Source organism: Chanodichthys erythropterus, chromosome 1 (assembly GCF_024489055.1).
Source record: "Chanodichthys erythropterus isolate Z2021 chromosome 1, ASM2448905v1, whole genome shotgun sequence".
Classification (NCBI taxonomy): domain Eukaryota; kingdom Metazoa; phylum Chordata; class Actinopteri; order Cypriniformes; family Xenocyprididae; genus Chanodichthys; species Chanodichthys erythropterus.
The window spans coordinates 29,929,291-29,953,192 of NC_090221.1; the positions used below are offsets into that span (position 1 = coordinate 29,929,291).

At 36.0% G+C, this 23,902-nt stretch overlaps 1 protein-coding gene across 8 annotated transcripts in view; it reads right to left on the bottom strand.

Moving 5' to 3' along the window:
• Positions 1 to 1,015: 1,015 nt before the first annotated feature.
• zgc:66433 (uncharacterized protein LOC321250 homolog) overlaps positions 1,016 to 23,902 on the bottom strand; it is a 48,834-nt gene continuing 25,947 nt past the window's right edge. For 7 of the 8 annotated variants that reach the window (XM_067381233.1, XM_067381155.1, XM_067380843.1 and 4 more), the window contains 9 exons: positions 21,135 to 21,293; positions 18,898 to 18,957; positions 13,029 to 13,187; positions 12,732 to 12,837; positions 10,634 to 11,004; positions 5,276 to 6,608; positions 4,141 to 4,265; positions 3,664 to 3,751; positions 1,016 to 1,791 (listed from right to left, as the gene is read on the bottom strand). In XM_067381233.1, the coding sequence (XP_067237334.1) occupies positions 1,628 to 1,791; positions 3,664 to 3,751; positions 4,141 to 4,265; positions 5,276 to 6,608; positions 10,634 to 11,004; positions 12,732 to 12,837; positions 13,029 to 13,187; positions 18,898 to 18,957; positions 21,135 to 21,293 (2,565 nt within the window). In that variant the 3' untranslated portion in view covers positions 1,016 to 1,627. The other variant, XM_067381399.1, reaches the window with a different exon arrangement.

Here is a 23,902-nt window from a genome sequence, read left to right on the forward strand (position 1 = left end):
GTGTGATTTACCTAGAGCCTAGTTTTAGCTAATTTATTTCAAAGACATTTTAAGTCACACTTTAAAGAGGATGCCCATTTTATGGACAATGGTTGAGAGTACTCTTAAGAGACTAGTTTCTTCCCCGTGTTGACGTAGGCTAAGGGGGGGGGACTATGTGACACTGTCACATAAAATACATGTTTTACCAATTTGTATAATAGTTTTAATTGGTCTACATGTTTTTTAGTCCATTTTATTCCTCTCAACATTTTAAGTATGTCTTTAAGAAATAAATGGTTGGCCTGTCATGTGACCAGTCACATGACAGGAAGCAGGAAATACATCTGTATAAAGAGAGCAGCGATGGAAACAAACAAGGTCTCATTAACAGTCAACTTACCTGGATTGTGGAGTTTCCATTTTGAGGACTTACCTATCCAGTCACAACCTTACAAACCTTTGGATTATCACTACCTTGGACATTTGTATATACACTGGTGGACACTCACATCGAGACTTTATCAGCACACTAGGATTCTTGGACTGTATGCTTTTAACAGACTGAGTTTTCCTGGTTTTATTGTGTTGTTTTAAAGTTTCATGTGAATGTTGTAAATACACAATTCTTATTTAACTTTACCACTGTTTTATGTCTTTCTTTTAACCACTAACAAACTCACACAGTAAAATCCCAATTTTAAATCTTGTGACTCAACCAATTTGGCTGATTGTTACAAATAAATAGACAGACAGATAGATAATCTATAAATATGCATAGGCAAAACACCCACAAATTATTTTTTATAAATTGTTATAAAATTATTATTAAAAGTAACCCCTAACATAGTACTAACTGTAACTTAATAACTAATATTAACTTGATAACTATTATTATCAAGTAGATATCTATCTATCTATCTATCTAAAATATTTGGTAATAATCGATACAACAATCCAGAAGAAACTGAAATGAATAGAAAGTTGTAGAGAAAAAAGTACAGCTGAGAGAAAGGAAATCTGACATCTTTGTCATTGGATTAATCAAATAAACATGACTCCATTTTATTATTTTTCTGGATATTTTTGTAGTTCACATTTTATGTACAAGTCACAAAACTGTGCACGTAAATACAAAAATACATAAAACATACATACAAGAGTGAGATAAATAAATACAAAGACACCTTCAGCTCCATTCATGATAACTGTGTTACTAACTTTAAAGGGTACAGCATAACATAGCAAAGTTACTTAGTAAAGAGCGGTGAAGGTATTCAAAAAATCCTAAATAAAAACTTTTTTTTGGGATACAAAACTCATTTCCTTAGTTTGAAGCGCTCCATCTGATTTGCTAACTCAGACCTGTGATGCAACAGTCTGTTTATAATATGTGGATGCGTTTTGTTGCAAACCAAATCATAATACAAATACAATGTATTACCCATAAGCCCCAGTCTACTGTGCATCCATATCCTTTATGATGTCAAAAAAACACAACCAAAACCGGGCTGATTAATCAAACTTATGGTGTATATGTTTCCTATTACTGTTCACATGTGTATGTACATAGATGAGAAAGTCAGAGAAGTGACATCCTGTTCTTACGAAGGGTTTCCTTATGAGTTCCATATGCCAGCTGGGCCTTTCACTGAACAATCTGTGGCATTTCACTCCAGGCTTTGGCCTTCTTCTTGGCGAGAGCCAGCCAGGGAGGCTCATCCTGGGCCAGAGGTGCAGCGGAGGGGTTCGTGCTTCTCTTACTTTCCTTCTCTAGCATGGACGTGTTGGAGAGCTCAAGGGAGCAGAACACTGTTCATTCAAAAACAATGGAAAACAGATCATTTAAGCATCTTCCTTTATACTTTATTTATCATTTATTATACCTCACGGTTTTCACCAAAGTTGCTTTATAGATGAATTGAACTCATTTCATAATTGATGAACTTTACAGTTATTGAACCAAACACTGAACTGATTTCAACTGAATCATGACTGTTTACTATCGTCTTTTTAGACTTGAATTAAAGCACAGTTGAACTCTGTTTGCATCACTGATTGTTATTTTCCTGTTTATCACTGTAAAACTGCTTTAAAACAATCTGTATTGGATAAACTATATAAAAAAGATGACTTGATTTGAAATAATGCATTCATGCATTTAGATAGCTCTGATACATAAGAATAAGTACTGTATATGTGTGTGTGTGTGTGCAGTATTTATATTAATCCTAAAGCCTACGGTGTCATATTTATTACGCAAATTTCTAAGGCCTTGAAATTATAAACATGATATCAAAACTTTGCTGAAAAACTATGGAGGACAAAACCTGCAAAAAAATAAATATACAAAGAAATGTAAAATAAATAAATAAATACATACATACATACGTAAATATACAAGGAAATGTAAAAAACAAAAATAAATGAGTATTTATACTTTTATTTCCTTGTGTATAATTGTATCTATTCCCACATTTATTACTTTTTATTTTTTCATTTATTTATTTATGCATCTATTTATTTCCACTTATTTATTTTTACACTTTTATTCTCCTCATTAGCATACAGACAAAGAAATGCAGAAATAAATAAATGTGGAAATAAAAAATAAGGAAATAAAAATAAGGAAATAAATATATATATATATATATATATATATATATATATATATATATATATATATATATATATATATATATATATATATATATATATATATATAAAATGTGGAAATAAATAAATGTAGAAATAAATAAATATAAATAAATCAATGTGGAAATAAATAAATGTAGAAATAAATAATGTAGATTTATATATATATATATATATATATATATATATATATATATATATATATAGACACACACACACACACACACACACACACACACACACACACACACACACACACACACACACACACACACACACACACACACACATAAATTAATGTGGAAATAAATAACTATAAATTAATTAATGTGGAAATAAATACATATAAATAAATTAATGTGGAAATAAATAAATGTAGAAATAAATTAGTGTGGAAATAAATGAATGTAGAAATAAATAAATATAAATAAATTTAATGTAGAAATAAATAAATATAAATAAATTAATGTAGAATATATATATATAGAAATAAATAAATGTAGACAAATATCTATATGTAGAAATAATTAAAAGTGAAAATAAATAAATGCATAAATAAATAAATGTGAAAAGAATACAATTATACATAAATAAGGAAATAAAACTGAGGTGTTTTCTCCTCAAATATGAGCTCCTTATTCTCACTGTATCTATCATATGAGTAAAAGTTCTGATGTATAAATTATGATACTCATAAAAATGTTAAATAAAAAATGTTTTGTCTAAAGGTTCAATCACATTTCAAAAAAATTCAGCACTACTATTTGTCAGGCTTTTACGGAGTTAATTTATATGGGAAATTTAGACAGTTACAATATATATCCACTAGGGGGCAGACATTTATCAATATAATTTTCCTTTTCACCCTAAACTTAAAACACAACCTCATTGCTGTTAAGAGATTAAAACCATATTTTGTGACTTTGCAGGTCATTGCACTTTTCAGGCCCAACAGAACAAACCTAATTCCATAAAAGCTTTGCTATGTAAGGCCATAAGAGCGACTGATACTAATGAAGAGATTATTACCTTGTAAAGGTGAACATGGCTGTGCTAGCTGCTCTTTGGTGACTGGATTTGATAAACTGGGCAGCGGATCCTCTCTTTTCACATCCCCCTAAAAACAATTGGATATTTATTAAATATGAATGAAAATAAACAGTATTTGAGAGATGAACAAAACACCTATGATGGAAAATTTTTGAAACTGTGAAAGGCATGTTCAATACAAGCTCTATCGATTACATTTGTATCTGAAAATATTAATTACCACAGAAAAAGAGTCAGCATCCTAACTGAAATAAAAAAAGTTAGTGTTTGATTAGTTTCACTTTATCAAAATGTCACAGAACACTGTATTTTCCCAAGCTGCAACATGCAAAAATGACTAAGTAGGATGTATATGTGAATGTGTCCTGTTGCTTCATGATGCTAAGACAGTTTTCAAACACCAGGGCAAGATTGTACATGACATATTTGTTGATTATATGAAGCCTCAGCACACACCTGTGAGGGCAGTTTCTCTGGTGAGCTCTCTGGTGACTGTTCTATGAAGTTCTTCTGCTTCTGTCTGGCCACAGAGATCCAGCTCGGAGACTCCGAGCTACCGACAGATGTTCTTCCCACAGTATCTGAAAAGAATATAAAATGTGCATCATCATTATTTTTATGATGCTTTCTTGCTGACATAAAATGGAAGAGAAAAATCATGCTAAACAATAATATGAAACCCCAAATTTTTTTAAAGATCAAATTAAATCCTGATCAATATAATAAAGTCCTGCCCTGTATTATTTCCAATATTCTATATTCTTTATAATCCATAATCTTTGTTTATGTCAAGTTATGAAAGTTAAATGTATTGCAAATGCCGTTTTAAGTCATCTTTATACATGAAATACCGATTATTTAAATATATCATTATTAAATACTAAATAATAATTAAATGTAATAATTTTTATAATTACTTTTTTATTATTAAAATATTAAAAAATATGCATGTTTAGATATTTTTACTGGAAAACAAAATTAATTGACTTTAGTTGCAAATTAAATTAAATATTTTTAAATATTTAATTTACAGCAAAAAAAGTAACAATAAGATTTTAATTTTTTAAAAGACTTTAGATTGAACAACATTTATAATTTCTTCTAAAGTATGAGAACAAATTATTACATTTTATTTTAAATATTTACTTCAGTTGCAAAATTAAATTAAAATAAATCATTTTTTAAATAATTTTAATTTACAGTAAAAAAGTAACAATACATTTTAAAATGATTTTTTAATGACTAGATTTAACAAAATTTAGAATTTCTTCTAAATTATGAAAAAATTTTGAAACTAAAAGTAAACTTTTCTTATTTATTTTAGTTATTTTTACTGGAAAACCAGATAAATTTACTTTAGTTACAAAATTAAATTAATTAAACAAAGATTTAAAAAAAAAATTACATTAAAAAAAAAGTAAAAACAACATTTTAAGTGATTTTTAATGACTTTAGATTTAACAAAACTTTCTTATAAATTATGAGAATAATTATTTAATTTAATTTTGCAACTAAATTGATCTTATTTTGGATATTTAAATATCTTTACTGGAAAACAAGGCGAAATACTGTTTTTTAAGAATGGAGGTACCTGGGATTTTCCTGGAAGACATCACAGTGTCAACTAGCAGATCAGGCTTCTTTGGCAAGACGGGCTTCCTGTCATTCTGGTCATGATCTGGTGTCTCCTGCGCCCCTGAAGACTCTGTTTGTGTCTGGTTCCAAGGTGATTCTCCATCTAAACCATAACGGTGCAGAACAGGAGTCTTTCTCAAGCGCACGCCAAACGGGTTCTCCGGGGTCATCTCTTCTTGAACATGGATCGTCTCTTTCTGCATGGGAAGTGTTGGGGAACTCTGAACTTGAGCTGGTTTGGGTCGTTCTTCTTTTATGGGAGTAAAGAGTTCAGTTGTTTGGGGAGATGAAGCATTAGTCTCTACAGCCTCTGGCAGCAGCAGCGAGATGGTCTGGGACTGCTCTTGGGTGCCTCCAGAGGCCAATGACCTTTGCCACGCAGGAGCGATGGTGAAACGAGGTCGAACCTCAGCATTGCTTGTGGATTCTCTTGTTGGTGACTCAACAACTGGCTGATCTTGCTGCTCAGAAACAACCTCAAGCTTTTCTGAAGACACTTCCTCAGGCTCACTAGACACATCTGGCTCAGCTTCCTCTTCCTGCTCTAGAGGATACATTGATGCATTGGAGAATTGACAATGGAGAACTGGACTCTCGAGCCCAGGAGACACCGTAGAAAGAAGGACCTCAACAGGCGTCTCCGGTAGGGGTTCAGAGGCATCTGCAGTCTCTGTTGAGCTCCAGACATCATCTCTGACTGTCTGATCAGATTCAGGAATGCTCTCAACATTGATTTCCACTGATTCTCTTTCGTCACCTGAAGCCTCATCTTTCTCAGGCTCTAGAGAACCTGCGTGACCTTCAGCCTCTTGAAGTTCAACATCATTTGTAGAGTTCTCAGTTTTCTCAGCTTCTACCACAGTCAATTCATCATCTTTCTCAACATCATCTCCACCATCTTTGATTTCTCTCTCTATTTTAGCTTCTTCTTCAATAACATCTTCATCTCTTTCTTTCACATTTACTGTAAAAGCTTTTGGCAATTCAAACAGCTCTTTGTCATCTTTGGCACTCTCAGCCTTGTCTACTTGTTTCTCAACATCAGTTTCAGGCACTTGGCGACTTCCATCAGTAGTCTCTTCACCAGCAAATTCTGGCAGCTCTAGCAGCTCCTCTTCTTCTGTCGTCTCCTCTGAGATCTCTTCTGAATCAACAGATGATTCTGAAAGCGAATCAGGCAGAGGAGCCTGTTCCTCTGTGGTAACTATAGGGTTTGAGAGATCGAGAAGATCATTGTTGTCTTCCTCCTCGAGCTGATCAACCACGCTCCCACTGTTTAGGTCTTTCACCTGCAAAAAAAAAAAAACAAGCACAAGAGTTAAAATCAAATTAATGTGTTGGTGATTGACGAGATACCTTTTTTTAAGCTTTAAAAATACACAAAAAACACAATTCATACATAAAGTGGATTTATAAATTAATATTCATTCAACTTTCAAATTTTGGGGTGAAACAAAGAAAATGCCCAGTGATATTTTAGTGTTTATTTTAGTTTAGCATTGTTTAATTAATATTTTGAATTAGCTTATATATATACACACACATTATATATACTATTATATATACACATATATACTCACACACACACACACACACACACACACACACACACACACACACACACACACACACACACACACACACACACAGTATAATATATATATATATATATATATATATATATATATATATATATATATATATATATATATATATATATATATATATATATATATATATATATAAACTGTATAATATATTAATATATGATATACATTTTTAGTGATTTTGTGCTTTTGTCATTTTATTAGTTCAATTTTATTTTAGTTTTTATTATTTTCCAGTTAAATGCTTGAACTTAAACTTACTTCAGTTTATTGCCAAGGCAACATTTCCAACTTTTGTTTAGTTTTTTAACTAATATTTAGATTTTATTTTATTTCAGCTTAATTCAACAGAAATGTTTTACATTTTTTTAAAACATATTTAGTTAAGGATAACCCTGCAACTGCCTGAATAAAAATATGATATTTTTATTGCGCAGTCTGGCATAATCCTTTATAATTAAAAATACAATATTATTTTATAGAATATATTATACTATATTATTAATAATATTAAATTAAAATTTATAATAAACATTATTTTATTAAGAAATAAAACTTCTTAGAACAGTGAGTTAAAATAACATTTGAAAAGCATTTGTCAGACAAATCAAAGTGATGTGGTCCAATGAACGTGAAAACATGCACAAAAAAAAACAAAAAAAAAAAAAACATTTACCTTGCAAAATATTTTTTGAAAATGTACTTAGGATGTTAGGAAACATCTCGGGTTATGACTCTAACCCTTGTTCCCTGAGAAAGGGAACGAGACACTGCGTCGATAAAGACACCTTGGGAATCCCCCTCAGAGTGTAACGTGTCTAAAGCATGAATGAAACCATTCCAATCCTGATTGGTGTTGCGTCATGACATAACGTGACGGCATACACAGAAGCTACAATGGGAAGCCGGCACAGAACACAGTTAGCTTTTGCGATAAAGCAAGCCGCTCCCAGGCATGAGGAGGTGTGGCAAAGAGACTCAGTGTCTCGTTCCCTTTCTCAGGAAACAAGGGTTACAGTCGTAACCCAAGACGTTCCCTTTCGAGGGAACTTGCACTGCGTCGGTAACAAAACCTTGGGGAACGGATACCCACTATGCCACAAGTGATGATATGATCCAATTACTAATTGTCTGCTTGTAGGCAAGAAGTCCCTTCTTGGGTGATCCAAAACACACCAACAGCTGTTCCGACCTCCAATGAGAGTACTGAATAAAAATGTTCAATGCTCTGACAGAGCAGAACAGATGAAGCCTCTCTTCTTCCACTGACACATGGGGTGGAGGATGGAAGGCCTGGAGAACCACCGGACGTGCCACATTAGATGGCACCTTGGGCACATAGCCAGGCCTAGGGCATAAAATGGCTTCAACTCCCCCAGGGGCAAACTCCAGGCAAGTCGGCGAGATAGCCAAGGCCTGGAGATCCCTCACTCTCTTGAGGGAAGTAATTGCTAGGAGAAAGACCATCTTAAAGGTCAGGTTCTTTGCTGTAGCCGACTCAAGAGGTTCGAAGGGGGCAAGTAACAGCCCTTCAAGAACCACCACCTGATCCCAAGTTAGGACTCTAGAAAGAGTCGCAGGCCTCATCCTCCATGTACCATGGAGGAAACGTCCGACCAGCTGGTGCCTCCCCAGAGGCCCATCATTTAAAGGAGTGTGGAAAGCCGCAATGGCAGCCACGTACACCTTTAGTGTGGACGGGGTAAGACCTGCAGAGAAGCGATCTTGGAGGAACTCCAGCACTGAAGCCACCGGGCAGTTAACTGGGTCCAACCCATGCTCTCAACACCAAGTGGAAAACGCATTCCACTTTAGGCCATACAATCTCTTCGTAGAAGGAGCCCTGGAACTTAGTATGGTCTTGACTACTCCAGCTGACAAGCCAGCCTCTAGTTACTGAGCCCCTGCAGGGGCCAGACCCACAGTTTCCACAGTTCTGACCGAGGGTGAAATATCGTGCCCCCTGCCTGAGACAGCAGGTCCCTCCTCAGAGGGATTTGCCACGGCTGCCTGACACATGATGTCTGAGAACCATACTAGGACCAGCCAGAATGGGGCTACCAGCAATAGACTGACCCCTTCTTTCCGGACCCTCTCCAGAACTCCCGGGAGCAGAGTGATCAGGGGAAAAGCGTACATGCGTAGCCTCGGCCAAGTCTGTACCATGGCATCCAGCCCCCCTGGGGTTGGATAAGAAGAAAACCACAGTGGACAGTGGGTCGTCTCTCAAGATGCAAACAAATCCACTTCCACTGGGAAGAACCTCTCGCATATCGACTTCACCACCTCGGGGTGAAGTCTCCATTCCCCAGGCCTCAACTCCTGCATCGACAGGACGTTTGCTCCCTGATTCTGGTCCCCGGGGACATACATTGCTCTGAGAGGCGACAGTTTCCCTTGGGACCACAGGAGGATCTGATGCGCCAGTCTGCACAGAGGGCGAGACCTCAGACACCCCAGATGGTTTAAATACGAGACCACCGACATATTGTCTGCTCGTATTAGGACATGGTGACTGCTGAGATCCGGGAGAAAGCTCCTCAGAGCCTTCTACAGACCTCTCGCAAAGCGGCTGTCCATGAAAGCGCCCCAACCTGTAAGGGATACATCTGTCAAAACGACTTTTCAGCGACATTGCGCTTCCAATACTGGGCCTTGGGACAAAAACCAAGGTTTCTTCTATATGGACAGGGCACGAAGGCATAGGTGCATGACCCTGATCATACGGAATGGATTCCCTCTCGAGGAAAACCCCTTGGTTTTCAACCACCACTGTAGGGGTCTCATGTACAGAAGGCCAAAAGGTATTACATTGGACGCAGCTGCCATGAGCCCCAGCAGTCTCTGTAACTGCTTTACAGTGATAGGGTGTCCTAGCTTTTATCCTGGAAACCATTGCCAGGATGGACTCGATACGAGCGGAAGACAATTGTACCCGCATCGTTGTCGAGTCCCATACCACCCCCAGGAACGTGGTTCTCTGGACAGGAGACAACACACTCTTTTTCGTATTGAGTCTCAACCCCAAGCTTTGAATATGGCAAAGATGACATCTCGATGCCGAACTGCCATCTCTCAAGAGTGGGTATAAGCCAGTCGTCGATATAATTCAGCACAGGGATGCCCTGAAGCCTCAGTGGTGCTAGAGCTTCGTCCATGCACTTGCTGAAAGTGCGAGTGGAGAGAGCTAGGCCAAACGGAAGAACCCTATACTGGAATGCTTCGTCCCAAAAGCGAACCTCAGGAACTTCCTGTGAGAAGGAATTATGGAAACATGGAAGTATGCGTCTTTAAGATCTATTGGACAAACCAGTCCTCGGATCTGATCTGTCGTCCCTTTGTAGCTTCTGTGTATGCCATCACATGTTACATCATGATGCAACACCAATCAGGATTGAAATAGTTTAATTCATGCTTCAGACACACTACGCAAGGTGTCGTTACGACGCAGTGCAAGTTCCCTCGAAAGGGAATTTACAATTTTAACTTTATTACAATTTTACAGCGATACATTTCAATGTTTGTTGAAAATAGTATTTTTTATTTATTTTTTTCAAAACCATAACCAAATTCAACATGAATACAAAGAGTACATTTCTAGGAACTTTGCACGTGATTTAAATAGATTTTGCCAACTAAGCTGCAGATTTATCATGGGATATTTCATTGTTACAATCATATTGAAAATGTTACTGAATGTGCTGTACCTCACTCTGAAGAACCATATTCTCATGCTCCAGTGCTAGTCCTGACGCAAGAGGGCTCTTTAGGGAGCTCAACACTTCCTCCAGCAATGACCCCTGCTCCTCTGGAACGACCTCACATCCTGTGTCCAACAGAAAGTCATCAGCCTGCAGCTCAAGTGTTACTGGACTTTCCCAAGAGGTCTCTGGGAGCTCAGACTTGGGGACGTGATCCTGGCCAGTAACATGTTCATCTCCTTCAGAGACATCATCAGCTGAGATGGAGGATGTTGGGGAGGTTTTGTGACACTGGCCGGAGTCAGTCACTTCCTCATCCTCATGTCCAGAAGCACAGGACTCATGGTCTGAATCATAAACCTGTTCTCCGGGCAAATCTAGACCAAATTGAACGACAGAATAACAATTATTGAACTACTAACAACAATTATTGAACTACTATATACTACTCTTCTAAAGTTTGGGTTGGTAAGGTATATAAATATTTTTAAAGAAATCTCTTAGCTCACCAAGTCTGCATTTATTAAATAAAAAATACAGTAAAAACAGTAATACTGTGAAATATTATAACATTTTAAAATAACTGTTTTTTGACAGCAAATTTTGACAGCAAATTTTGATTTAGTTTTAGTTGTTGTCTTTAGACTAAAATTTCGTTTTAGTCATATTTTAATCGACTAAAATCAAATGGGTTTAGATAAATTGTAATGCATTAATTAAGAATTTCTCAAAAATTTCCAAACTCTATATATACTCCTGGAGAAAACATATTAACCTGATAATATGAATAATATTAAAGTTTGAACACAGATTTAACTGCTGTGACATAAAACATTATTTATGAAATTAAATAAAACCACTTTCCTAAAGAACATATTGTCTCAATGAATGATATATGCATTCTTTATATGAATGTGAATACTTTATTCTTATTCTTTCAAGCAGACATATTTGTATAAATTATATATATATAATTAATGCTTATTAACGCTAAATACACTGACGCACATCTGATATTCTCACAACTGGTTACGACATAACCGACCGTGAATTCTCTCCATAACGGACATTTTGACATTGCTGTGTGTATTTGTCCATTCAGACGCAAAAGAGAGCTTAATTCAGTACTCGTGCACTGTCTAGGCTAGCTTTCTTTGCTTTTTATTTTGTTATCATCTCCTTTTCATTTGTGAAAAAATGTTGATGATGAAAATAATGATGAAAATTATTCATCAACAAAATTAACACCGGCATGCTATCAGAGAGACACAAGCACATGAAGGAGCTGCTCATAGTGCATGTGAGTACTGAACTGATTTTTTTTGCTGCCTAATTGGGCTTGAATGAATATACACACACTAATGTGCCAAAATGACCATCTTTACAAGTAAACACAGTCATTTATGTCTTAAGTGAATGTAAACAGTTCAGAAAGAAAACGCATGTGTTAACAGTATACTGGATCCATGCAGCTGACCTTAAAGTGACAGCATCCAAATATACCTGCTGTTGTCTGTGTCATTAATGTTAATCAAACAACAAAAAAGAGAAAATCTCTCACTCCTTTTGTAATCACTTTTGTAACTTTAATAATAATAAATGTATATTTAATTTAAACATTGAAGACTATGCAGTTTTTTATACATTTGATTACTTTATACAATTAATGTAGTATTTCTAATTTCTAGTGCTTACATTTTTTTCAGGTTGGCCTATTTAATTTGTGTCTTTGTTCTATTGTAGTTTGTTTTCCTATATGCTTGTAATTAGTTACTTTGTTCTTATTTTATCACTGTTTTCTTGTCTTAAGTAAGCTTGAGATTTTTTGTTTTGTTTTTTTACTTCTTGAGCAGCAAATCAGCATATTAGAATGATTTCTGAAGGATCATGTGACACTGAAGACTGGAGTAATGATGCTGAAAATGAGATCACAGGAATAAAATACATTTTAAAATATTACAATTGAAAAAAATTGTTTTAAATTGTAATATTTATTTCACAATATTACTGTTTTTACTGTATTTTTGATCAAATAAATTAGTGAGACCTCTGTCAAAATCATTAAAAAAAAATCTTATTCTGACCAAACATTTGACCGACCTACCTTCATGCTCTTCTTCTCCAATACTTGTAACCATTCGTAGTTTGTCCTCTGTCTCTCTGAGCAGCACTCTTTCTCTCAGGTCTCTTCTCTTGTCCAGCATTTGCCTCTAAACATAAATAAGCACACTCAGTTCAACCACTAACACAAACTGATGACAGAATTTTGCATTTTGGATGAACTATTCTTCAAAACAACATCTTAAATAAGAATAAAACATCAATAACAGCTTGTTGGCATGTTATGATGAGTTACCATAGATAATGAAAGAGTATGAATGTTTAATGTGAAGAATCTTACGCTGGCAGGTTTTCTCTTGGCACAAGCGTTGGTTTTGACGGCGATGCGGTGACGGGCAGCTGAGCTGTCTAAGCAGGACACGGAGCTGGCGGGCAGACTGAAATCCACAGGGACGGACCCCTGAGGGGTGGCGGGTCTCGAAGAAGCTTCATAAGACATCTTTATACGAGAGAGGGGGACAAAGAGGACAGACATTTTTAAATCTAAATTACGGTTCCACAACTGAGTTGATGCATAATTTGTTTACAACTTTTTTATAGCAAATAATAGTACTGTTAAAGTTCTTTCAAACCACTTCCTACCAAAACCTCCATATGTGGCTTATAACTTTAAATAGTTGGTCGTATTTGAAGTATTTCCTTCCATCCCTTAACCGCCAGCAAACCAGAGTGGCATCATGATAGCAGAGCCAATTCTTGTGCAAGGTCACTTATGCATACAGCATGTACCATAATAAAAAACAGATACTGCAGCCACCTTCACCACAACTGACTCATCATGACCAATTATGATGATTGTCCTTGGCTATTTCCTCTCAGAATGAAACGCAAACAAAAGCTTCTCCAGCAGAAACAACTGTAGGTTATGTTGGCAATGTTGCGATTTCTTAACCCTGTACATTTTTTCCCCTTTGAAGACTAGTGTTATTTTTGTATCATTAGCTATTAGGGGTGTTATGGTACACAAACATGACAGTTCGGTACATACCACGATCTTGAAGTCACGGTTCGGTACGGGTGGGGACTAAACATAAAATTGCTTTTTTATTATTAAACTGTGATTGTTTGTTTGTTTGTGTAAACAAATGTGTCTCTGTGTTTAAATTTAACAATATTTCAAATTTTCTACAGCTAATGCTGTAAACCAAATAGGAAGCACTTACTTGCACATTACTATAATATTAAAGGTTAACAACAGAGCCCAAATTATTAAATTAAAAATACTAACATAGTGCATATATGGAATGCTCCCCTTTAGAGTTCATTTCTCTAGTGAACTAACATGCTGTTGACACTAAATACCTGAGGTAAAAGTAATGTTACGTGAAATATTAGGCCCTATCATACACCCGGTGCAATGCAGCGCCAGGTGTGATGCAAATGATTTTTGCTAGTTTCAGCCTGATGCAGTTATCATTTTAACGCCCTGCACCACATTGTTTAAATAGCAAATGCATTTGCGCCCATTTGTGAGCCCATGGGCATGCTGGTCTGAAAATGAGGCACATTGTTGGCGTGTTGCTATTTTGAGGCAACTGAAATAGACTGCACCACTGACCAATTGAAACCTGGTCTAAAGTCAATGCCCCAATATTTGATTTGTTACTTAAAGAGCGCTTTAATAATATGCGCCTATGTGCGGGTGCACACTCTGCTTGTTACATACACAGGGATGCGCAGCAGCACACAAACATGTCAGATATTAAAAATAAAAGGATTACAATGTAAAAGATTACTATTGTGTGCATAAAGATAAAAATGCTTTGGGGGAATCCAGCTTGTCCCATAGATGGTCTGCTTGCACGCTTTAACTTTACGCACGAGCAGATGTGTGAAGTGTTTAGTTTTTCCGCTTGCAAATTCCACCATGTAAATAGCGAATCCACCATTAGCGCAAGCGCTACTGGCTTTTAAAGGGAATGGGAGATGAGATTCTGATTGGTTTATTGCAGATCATGCCCAAAACACACCCATGACTCATCAAGAGAATAGGGACAACCCTTTTAGACCATGTGCGCTGACCATTTTTCCCGTCGTTAAACTAGCAAAAGTGATTCGGACATGCCTTAAGTGCACAAGCGACGTGCACTTTAGAGCATGTGCTTAGATCCTTAAAATAAGGCCCATTATTCTTAAGCCATTTTATTGATATCTTTCCGCAGTTCAAACACTGGTTGAGAGATTACATGTAAACATCAGGCAATCATTTCTTCTTCTGCGCTTTTTTCGTGCCATCCACCTATTTTTGGGATATTTTGGGATATTGTATAAAAAAACGGTGGATGAATAAATTCTAAAAAAATTTGTACTGTATATTTTTATACTGATGTTCAAAGCAACAATGTGGCAACATAACGCCAGCACCTGTGTTCTTCTTGCTATAGAAAAATATAACTTCCATATTCTTCGTAAGACTTAAAAATGAGAGTATCAACTTTGTTAACACTTTTGCAGGTGGAAAAACATGCATTAACATGCTTTTCACGGTGCAGTATGTTAGGAACTGGTGTGAATGAGTGCAGTCTATGTGAGACAGCAGTGTGTTTGTGCAGTGCTCAGGTCCAGCTTGGCAGCCGTTTTGACCCAGATTGCTGGAATATCCCATTTCCAGCAGACAGCCAGGCTGCTAGGGTAAACCGCTGGAATGCTTTTCAGACCACACGCCTGCTTCACTCGTAACCCCGAAATGGACAGAAAGGACTCAACAATGCTGTGAACTTTTAGAGGTGATCGATTAATTAGAATTTTAATGGCCAATGCTGATACCATATCTAGAGAGCAGGGTGTCAATTAATGCAAAAACTTTAATATGGAAAATCAGAAAAATTGCTTTAATGTAACGAACACTTGTTTTTAACATTTTATCCACTTTTTTCAATCAAATTTTAATTCAACAAACAGTTTATTAACTGATAAAAGCACTATAGTTTATTTATATGCCATCTCAGGCATCCCACCCAGCTTTGTACACTACTGCTAAAAATTTTGGGGTCAGTTTTTTTTAAATAATGCTTTTATTCAGCAGCAATTCATTAAACTGATTCAAAATGACAGTAAAGACATCTATAATGTTACAAAACATCTCTATTTGTTTTAACTTTCTATTCCAAAAAGATTCTTAAAAAATGTATCACGGTTTCCATAAAAATATTAAGCAGTTTTCAACATTAATAATAATATGACATGTTCCTTAAACAGCAAATCAAATCAGCATATTAGAATGATTTGTGAAGGATCATGTGACACTGAAGACTGGATTAATGGTGCTGAAAATTCAGCTTTGCATGCATACCTTGGTGAGCATAAGAGACTTCTTGAATGGTAGTGTATATATACAGTAACATGCATCAGCAGACCTTATTGCTGGCAAAAATGAATTCCCATTTAGAAAGAATATCCAACAGTATTACATTTACCAAAACAGCCTCTAGTCCAGCTCAAAGCATTGCATAACACAAACACATGACAGCTATTTTAAGCTCTGGCAACAACACAAATCCATAAGTGCATGTTTTTCAGTGGCTTGAGATTGTTTTGGATCAATCTTGGATAGGTGCTGGTGTTGTGCGTGAGATGCGTGTGCATTGAGACGTAGAAATGGCCTTTGCATGTCCAGACTGAACACTTGTTTCACATTTATTTGGAATTCAAATCTAACTTACTACTGAACACAAGCAGTGCCTTGTAAATGGCTTTTGACTGTGAAATTGCACTGAAAACATGTCAGTATCTGTAAATGCCACTGATAACACAACACTTAGTTAAGCAAGTTCTACACTATCCAAACAAGTCAAAACAACAGCAGATAAGAACATTCTCAGGGTAAGTATGACTCTTTCCAGTGCTGGACTTTGTGGGTACATTCCAAACATGTCAAGAGTCCGAATCCACACTCAATTCAAATTATCTGCAGTGGTGCAAAACATTATTTGGAAATGTAAATCACATTTAAATGCATGAATATTAAGTGACACCTGCAAACAAATAATTTAACACCATTTCTTAGAAAATTCAGCAACAGGCTACTCAAAAAAGACTTCAGCCAAGCTACTGATTTGAAAAAAGTACTACTAACAAAAGTATGTGTCCTTATCTGACCAATCCATTTGTGATCTTGAGCCTTGTTCAGACTTTCAGTCCAAAGCCGATTGGCATCTGATCACATAGAGCATCCATTTCAGTCTTACCACTCTAATGTTGGGGGTTTATGTCACTTTCTCACACCGCATAAAACATAAACATGCCATACGTTGTTATAGGAAACATGCTGAAAGTCGCTGCAGAAACAAGGTTGTGTTGTTGCAAAGAGCCGATTGAGCAGAAAATTACAATATAATGGAGACATTTTAAGACTGTGCACAGAATAATGCTGTGCATACCAGCCTTCTATGTTTCTGCCGCTGGCATACTAGTCCAACACGGCGGCTACAGATTGTCGTGTTGTAAATTAGACAACATCTCTATTGCAAACCCCTCCACGTTGCTGTTGTTGTTGTTTCTGGCTTATTTCTACTAACGCAACATCATTGCCATAGAAACCAATGCAGACATTCTGGAAAATGAGCGAGCGGCATGGACACACAAATCAGATCCGAACATTTGCGATACACAATGTGGACAGTCAATGCATATCACCATGATTCAAAGCGTGTGATTGTGCTTAAATGGTTAGTACACCCAAAAATGAAAGGATTAGTTCACTTTCAAATAAAATTTTCCTGATAATTTACTCACCTCCATGTCATCCAAGATGTTCATGTCTTTCTTTCTTCAGTCGAAAAGAAATTAAGGTTTTTGATGAAAACATTCCAGGATTATTCTCCTTATAGTGGACTTCAATGGCCTTCAAACGGTTGAAGGTCAAAATTACAGTTTCAGTGCAGCTTCAAAGGGCTTTAAACGATACCAGACGAGGAATAAGGGACTTATCTAGCAAAACGATCGGTCATTTTCGAAAAAAATGTAAATGTATATGCGTTATATAAACAAACAATCGCCTTCCAAGTGGTTCCGCCAAAAAAAATTCCGCAATTTTGTATTCTTCAAAAAGCTTACGCTGTATGTCCTACACCTTCCCTATTTTACTTACGGAAAAAATGGAACTGCCGCTGCGTTCGTTCAGTAAATTGAATAGGGAAGGCGTAGGACATATGGCATAGGCTTTTTTGAAGAATACGAAGGTGCGGTTTTGGCGGAAGCACTTGGAAGGCGATCATTTGTTTATATAAAGCATATACATTTTTTTTTTTAAATGACCGATCGTTTCGCCAGTTTCGTTTTTTTCCGTAAGTAGAGTAGGGAAGGTGTAGGACATACAGCGTAAGCTTTTTGAAGAATACGGAAAGCGGAAGCACATGCACGGTGATCATTTGTGTTTATAAAGCATTTACAGTTGTATTTCTTTTTTGAAAATGACCGATCGTTTTACTAGAGACCCTTATTCATAGTCTGGTATCATTTAAAGCCCTTTGAAGCTGCACTGAAACTGTAATTTTGACTTTCAACCATTTGAAGGTCATTGAAGTCCACTATAAGGAGAATAATCCTGGAATGTTTTCAACCAAAACCTAGAATTACAATTACTCACTCAAATGTCACTCAAAACCCATAAGACTATTGTTCATCTTAAAAAATTATATTTTTAATGAAACCTCAGAGATTTCTGTCCCTCCATTTAAAGACCATTTCACCAAAATGTTGAAGAAAAGTTCATAGTAAGGCATCGTAAAAGTAATCCATATGAATCTAGTCATTTATTCCAAAGTGATAAGACATGATCGCTTTATACGATTTACAGACTTAATTTTAGTGAATGGGTTTTTGTGAATAGGTTTTTATTTACATACAAACATTGATGTGCACACATACATAGAGCACATCAAATATGGTAAAACGAAGTTCAACCTCACTTTTTTGACAGGCAAGAGCCAATGAGGTTTGTTCTTCCGTTTACCATTTTTGGGACAGAATATCCTCATTTGTGTTGCGAAGATGAATGAATGCAGGTTTGGATGAGTAAACAACAGAATTTTCATTTTTGGGTGAACTATCCCTTTAATACAAGCTAAAAGTCATTCACAGACCATCCAGGCATTTCCTATATGTGGCATGTGAAGGGTTAAGTGATCCATGTGTGTTGCATGTGTCACCTGATCATCTTCACTGTCTGATCCCTCCATGCTCAAGGAACTCTGAGTCAAATCCACCGACTGCAATGATAAAAAGACATATTACAATCATTTCCTGTTTGAATGTCTGACATAAACCATGTTTTCCTTAATAAATGATTTAGACATAATATTTGATATTTAATCAATATCACAGCAATATGCTTGCCTGATATACAGTTTTACTGGTTTGATAGTCTGAACTAAAATATTTAGGTTACAACTGATCACTCCCAACTACATTAGATTTTCTAAATTAAAGAGCAGCTTTGGTCTCTGCGGGCTGAGGTTCAGGGAAGGTGAGGACAGGGACTGTGCACATCTCTGAAGAGATTTCAGGGGATGCAGGTACAGCGAGGGGAACGTCACTGCACCTAATCCTGTTAGAGAACTCAGCAGGGAGCTTCCTGTCTTTTCAATCATGCCCCGTGATGTCTGAGGCTCTTACACATTTTTCACAGAGCCAAAAATACCCACGCATGCGGAACACGTTCAGCACAATGTGTCTCATTACTTGACATTCTATGTTCTATTCAGTGATGAAAGTAAAATGTGGTTATGAGAAAACTGCTTCAAAATCTCTATGTAAAAAACGTGGATGGATTTTTTTAGAGTATATGGGTATTTAAGTAACCAGTACTGGCAGCAAATAAATACATGGCTTAAAGTCCCCATATCATAATCATTTACAGCATAACTTTATTTTTGGGGTCTGCTAAAATATATTTACATGATTTGAAGTAGGCAGGACTGGAAACGATGTGTTTAAGGCAAGTATTTTCTGTTGGAGTGATTCATTCTCTTTGGCGTGTTACTTTGCAGATTCTTTACATGCAAAACATACACACTAAAGGAAAGGGAAAATCAAAGGAAGCATAATAGGTGTAGTTTTTTATCATAAGGAATCAAAATTTCAAAAGTTTCCTTTCATATACAAAGTAGGTGTGTACGGTATGGATGTCACGGTTCGGTTCATGCAGTTACACAACGAATACAGTCAGTCACAGGCGATCTACAATCCAATCCAGAAGAGGTTGTGCATGGTAATGCAATGCTGTTTGCTAACCGCAGAAGAAGAACAACAGACGATCTACACATGCATGTAATCTCTCAACCGGTGTTTCAACCACAAAAAACATCAATAAAACAGCTTGAGAATAATATCTCACATAGCATTACATTTACCTCAGGCAAGTCATTTAGTGTCCACAGCATGCTGGTTCACTAGAGAAATTAACTCTAGAGAGGAGCATTTAACTAAATATATGCACTATATTTAGCTTATATATTCATTCTATTTACTTAACCTGTTAGTAATGTCTTGATTATTTTATATATGTTTAAATAAATTTGTCATGAAGTCACAAGTTATGACAGTAACTGTGTAAACGATTATATTATTTAAAAAATTAATTGGAGTAATAATTTTATAATTAGATTTAGAAGTTAATGCAAAACCTGCCTTATGTGCAAATTTCATTTTTTTATTTGAGTGTTGATTATTATATCTAAAAATAAATAGCAACTGAATTTAATTGTTTGGTCTCTGTTGTTAATTGTAACCTTTAATATTATAGTAATGTGCAAGAAAGTGCTCCCTGTATATAGTTTACAGCATTAGCTGAGATAGATTTTTTTTATCCTCAAAAAAATAATAATTATAATTGAATTTATTTAAAGAGAGAGACACAATTTCAACAATCCACTGTTTAATAAAAAAGAAGAAAAAATAAGCAATTTTATGTTTAGTTTTCTCCCCCTGCTGTACTGAACTTCAAACCGTGACCGAGGTACGTACCGAACCGTCATGTTTGTGTACCGTTACACCCCTAATAAAAAGACCTACAAACTAAAAACATTCTTTCAAAACTTACTCCCCAATGAAAAAAAAGATGATTTATTGAAACCAGTCATTCACGGTGAGCTAACAAGAAGGAAGTAGGATAGATGTTTTTATTTCAAAACACCAGTACAAGTAATGACAAGAGTAAAACGTGTCAAAGTCTGTCAAACCTATAGTGCTGTTCTCTGCAGACCTTCTGAAAGATTTCAACATTAGAAACGAGTGACTGAAGTTTATTTTTAACAAGGTTCCTGATCATTTGTTTGCGTGACACATTTCAGCGGTTTGTGAATTTCACAAATCAAAGCTATATCAGCGCTACAGAAATCCATGAGTGTGAAAACGGATATGAGATGGTAAGTATAGAGAGGAGTACCGTGTGAAGAGGTGTGGCCAGCACAGTGTGGAGGCTGGAATACTCCGTCGGACTGCAGGGAAGACCATCATCTTCAGAAAGAGCCCCCGCGTCCTCTCCTTTCCTCCCGCAGAGGAGTGATGGTGGCGAGCCCAGACAAATCGCATGCTTCAGCTGCAGCTACAGACAGGACAGAATGTGAACTATCAATAACTGTTTAAACAAATTAAACTGTTCAAAAATGTGGGCTCGGTTTTTTATTTTTTATTTTTTTTATCAAAAAATTTATCAAAAGTTCCAGTAAAGACATTTATAATGTTACAAGAGATTTTTATTTAAAGGTGCCCTAGATTCAAAAATGTTATTTATCTTGGCATAGTTAAATAACAAGAGTTCAGTACATGGAAATGACATACAGTGAGTCTCAAACACCATTGTTTCCTCCTTCTTATATAAATCTCATTTGTTTAAAAGACCTCCAAAGAACAGGTGAATCTCAACATAACACCGACTGTCACGTAACAGTCGGGGTGTACGCCCCAATATTTGCATATGCCAGCCCATGATCAAGGCATTAGACAAGGGCAGGCAGTATTAACGTCTGGATGTGCACAGCTGAATCAACAGACTAGGTAAGCAAGCAAGAACAATAGCGAAAAATGGCAGATGGATCGATAATAACTGACATGATCCATGATATCATGATATTTTTAGTGATATTTGTAAATTGTCTTTCTAAATGTTTCGTTAGCATGTTGCTAATGTACTGTTAAATGTGGTTAAAGTTACCATCGTTTATTACTGTATTCATGGAGATAAGAGCCGTCGCTAGTTTCATTTTTAAACACTTGCAGTCTGTATAATTCATAAACACAACTTCATTCTTTATAAATCTCTCCAACAGTGTAGCATTAGCTGTTAGCCATGGAGCATAGCCTCAAACTCATTCAGAACTGGTTTATTAACATAGAAAACAGTTATTTTAATTTCTAATAATATTTCACAATATTGCTGTGTTTATTTTTGAACGAATAAAAAAATTCAGCCTTGGAGAGCATAAGAGACTTCTTTCAAAAGCACTTAAAAACACCTTACTGATCTCAAACAGTAGTGTATGCTGACATTTTTTTTGTCTCATAGTATGCTTCAATTAAAAAAAAAAATCTAAATCAAGACTAAAAGCTAGTCATTGCATTCAAACACCTCTGAGAAATTCATTCTGCCTAGTCTCAGCTATTCTCAAACAATCTGCTTCTTTCAAACAGTAGGTGAAATGTTGATTCCTCTCTTAATTGACCAGTAACTTTCACTGCTGAGCTGATCTCATGTCTGGCTCAATGACAAAGTGCCTATCCGGAATGTCTAAGGGTAACACGCTAACCACATTAAGAAGGCTAAGCTAAGTAGCATTTAATCAATGCCAAGACACAGACAAGACAAGCCTATTTTTGATCATGTAAATAAACTTTATAGACCAATTGAACATCACATACACATTATTAAGGCATTTTGTGCTTACATTTGTTTGGTCTTGTTTTTATTCTGTATATCAGTGACATTGACAATGATCCCGCCTGCCTAAATTGTGCTGGTGGCAAAATGTCAACAGTGAAAATCTCAGGCTCTGTGTCTTGAGGCTTAGACTTGCTAATTTTATACCAAAGTCCAGTGAATTGCCATCACTAATACTCATTAAAGAAAGAGGACAGGAAAGAAGATATTTATACACTCCCTCTGAGCACACATATGCCACTTTCCACAAACAAGTTTCAAAATAAAGCCTGAAAGTCAGCATGAAATCTAAATTGACAAATCTTTTTTTTTTTTTATGGAATATTGCAGTATTTATTATAAATAATTTTTACATAAATTATTTACTACCCCTCCCTTTTGCAGCGACATCTCTTCTCTGATGATGTTTACTGGCGTGAGGGCGGGACAACCTATCTCTCACATGAGATCCACCAATAGCAAACCACAACCATCCAATCAATCCCCCATTAACAAAATCAAGTCCCGCTCTACATTTATTCTAGTTCGAGAAGCCGTTTCACTTGGTTATACGTAGGAAAGAAAAGACTATTGCAGCTTCAATTTCATGCAGTGGAACACAAATCATTTGCAAGAGAACATAAAAGCATTGACATAAAAGTTTTCCTCCATATCATATTTTTTTCCATTACCATGTCCTGCACCGTACTACAGAATTATGCATCTTGTGTTAAAAAAATGATCATCCCCTTACGCCTGTTACTCAGAAGTTAAAACAATGATGTAAAATTGGACAGAGAAACTAGGACTTCTTATCCAGATAGTTGAAGAAAATAGCTCAGTGTTTTAAAGGGTTAGTTCACCCAAAAATGAAAATTCTGTCAATAAGTACTCACCCTCATGTCGTTCCACACCCGTAAGACCTTCGTTCATCTTCGGAACACAAATTAACATAGTTTTGATAAAATCCGATGGCTCATTGAGGCGTCCATAGACGCAAGATAATTAACACTTTCAGATGCCCAGAAAAGTACTAAAGATGTATTTAAAACAGTTGTTGCGACTACAGTGGTTCAACCTTAATGTTAATGTTAATGAGGGTGAGTAATTAATGACAGAATTTTCATTTTTGGGTGAACTAACCCTTTAAAATTATTTCTGATGCGTGACATTGCAGAGTTTACTGGTATATTGGTACTAATGTGAGAACGGTATCTTACCGGTAAAAATACAGAATGGTAAATTTACAGTAATTTACTGTGTTTAATGTGTATAAGTTGCTAATGATAAAAAAGAAA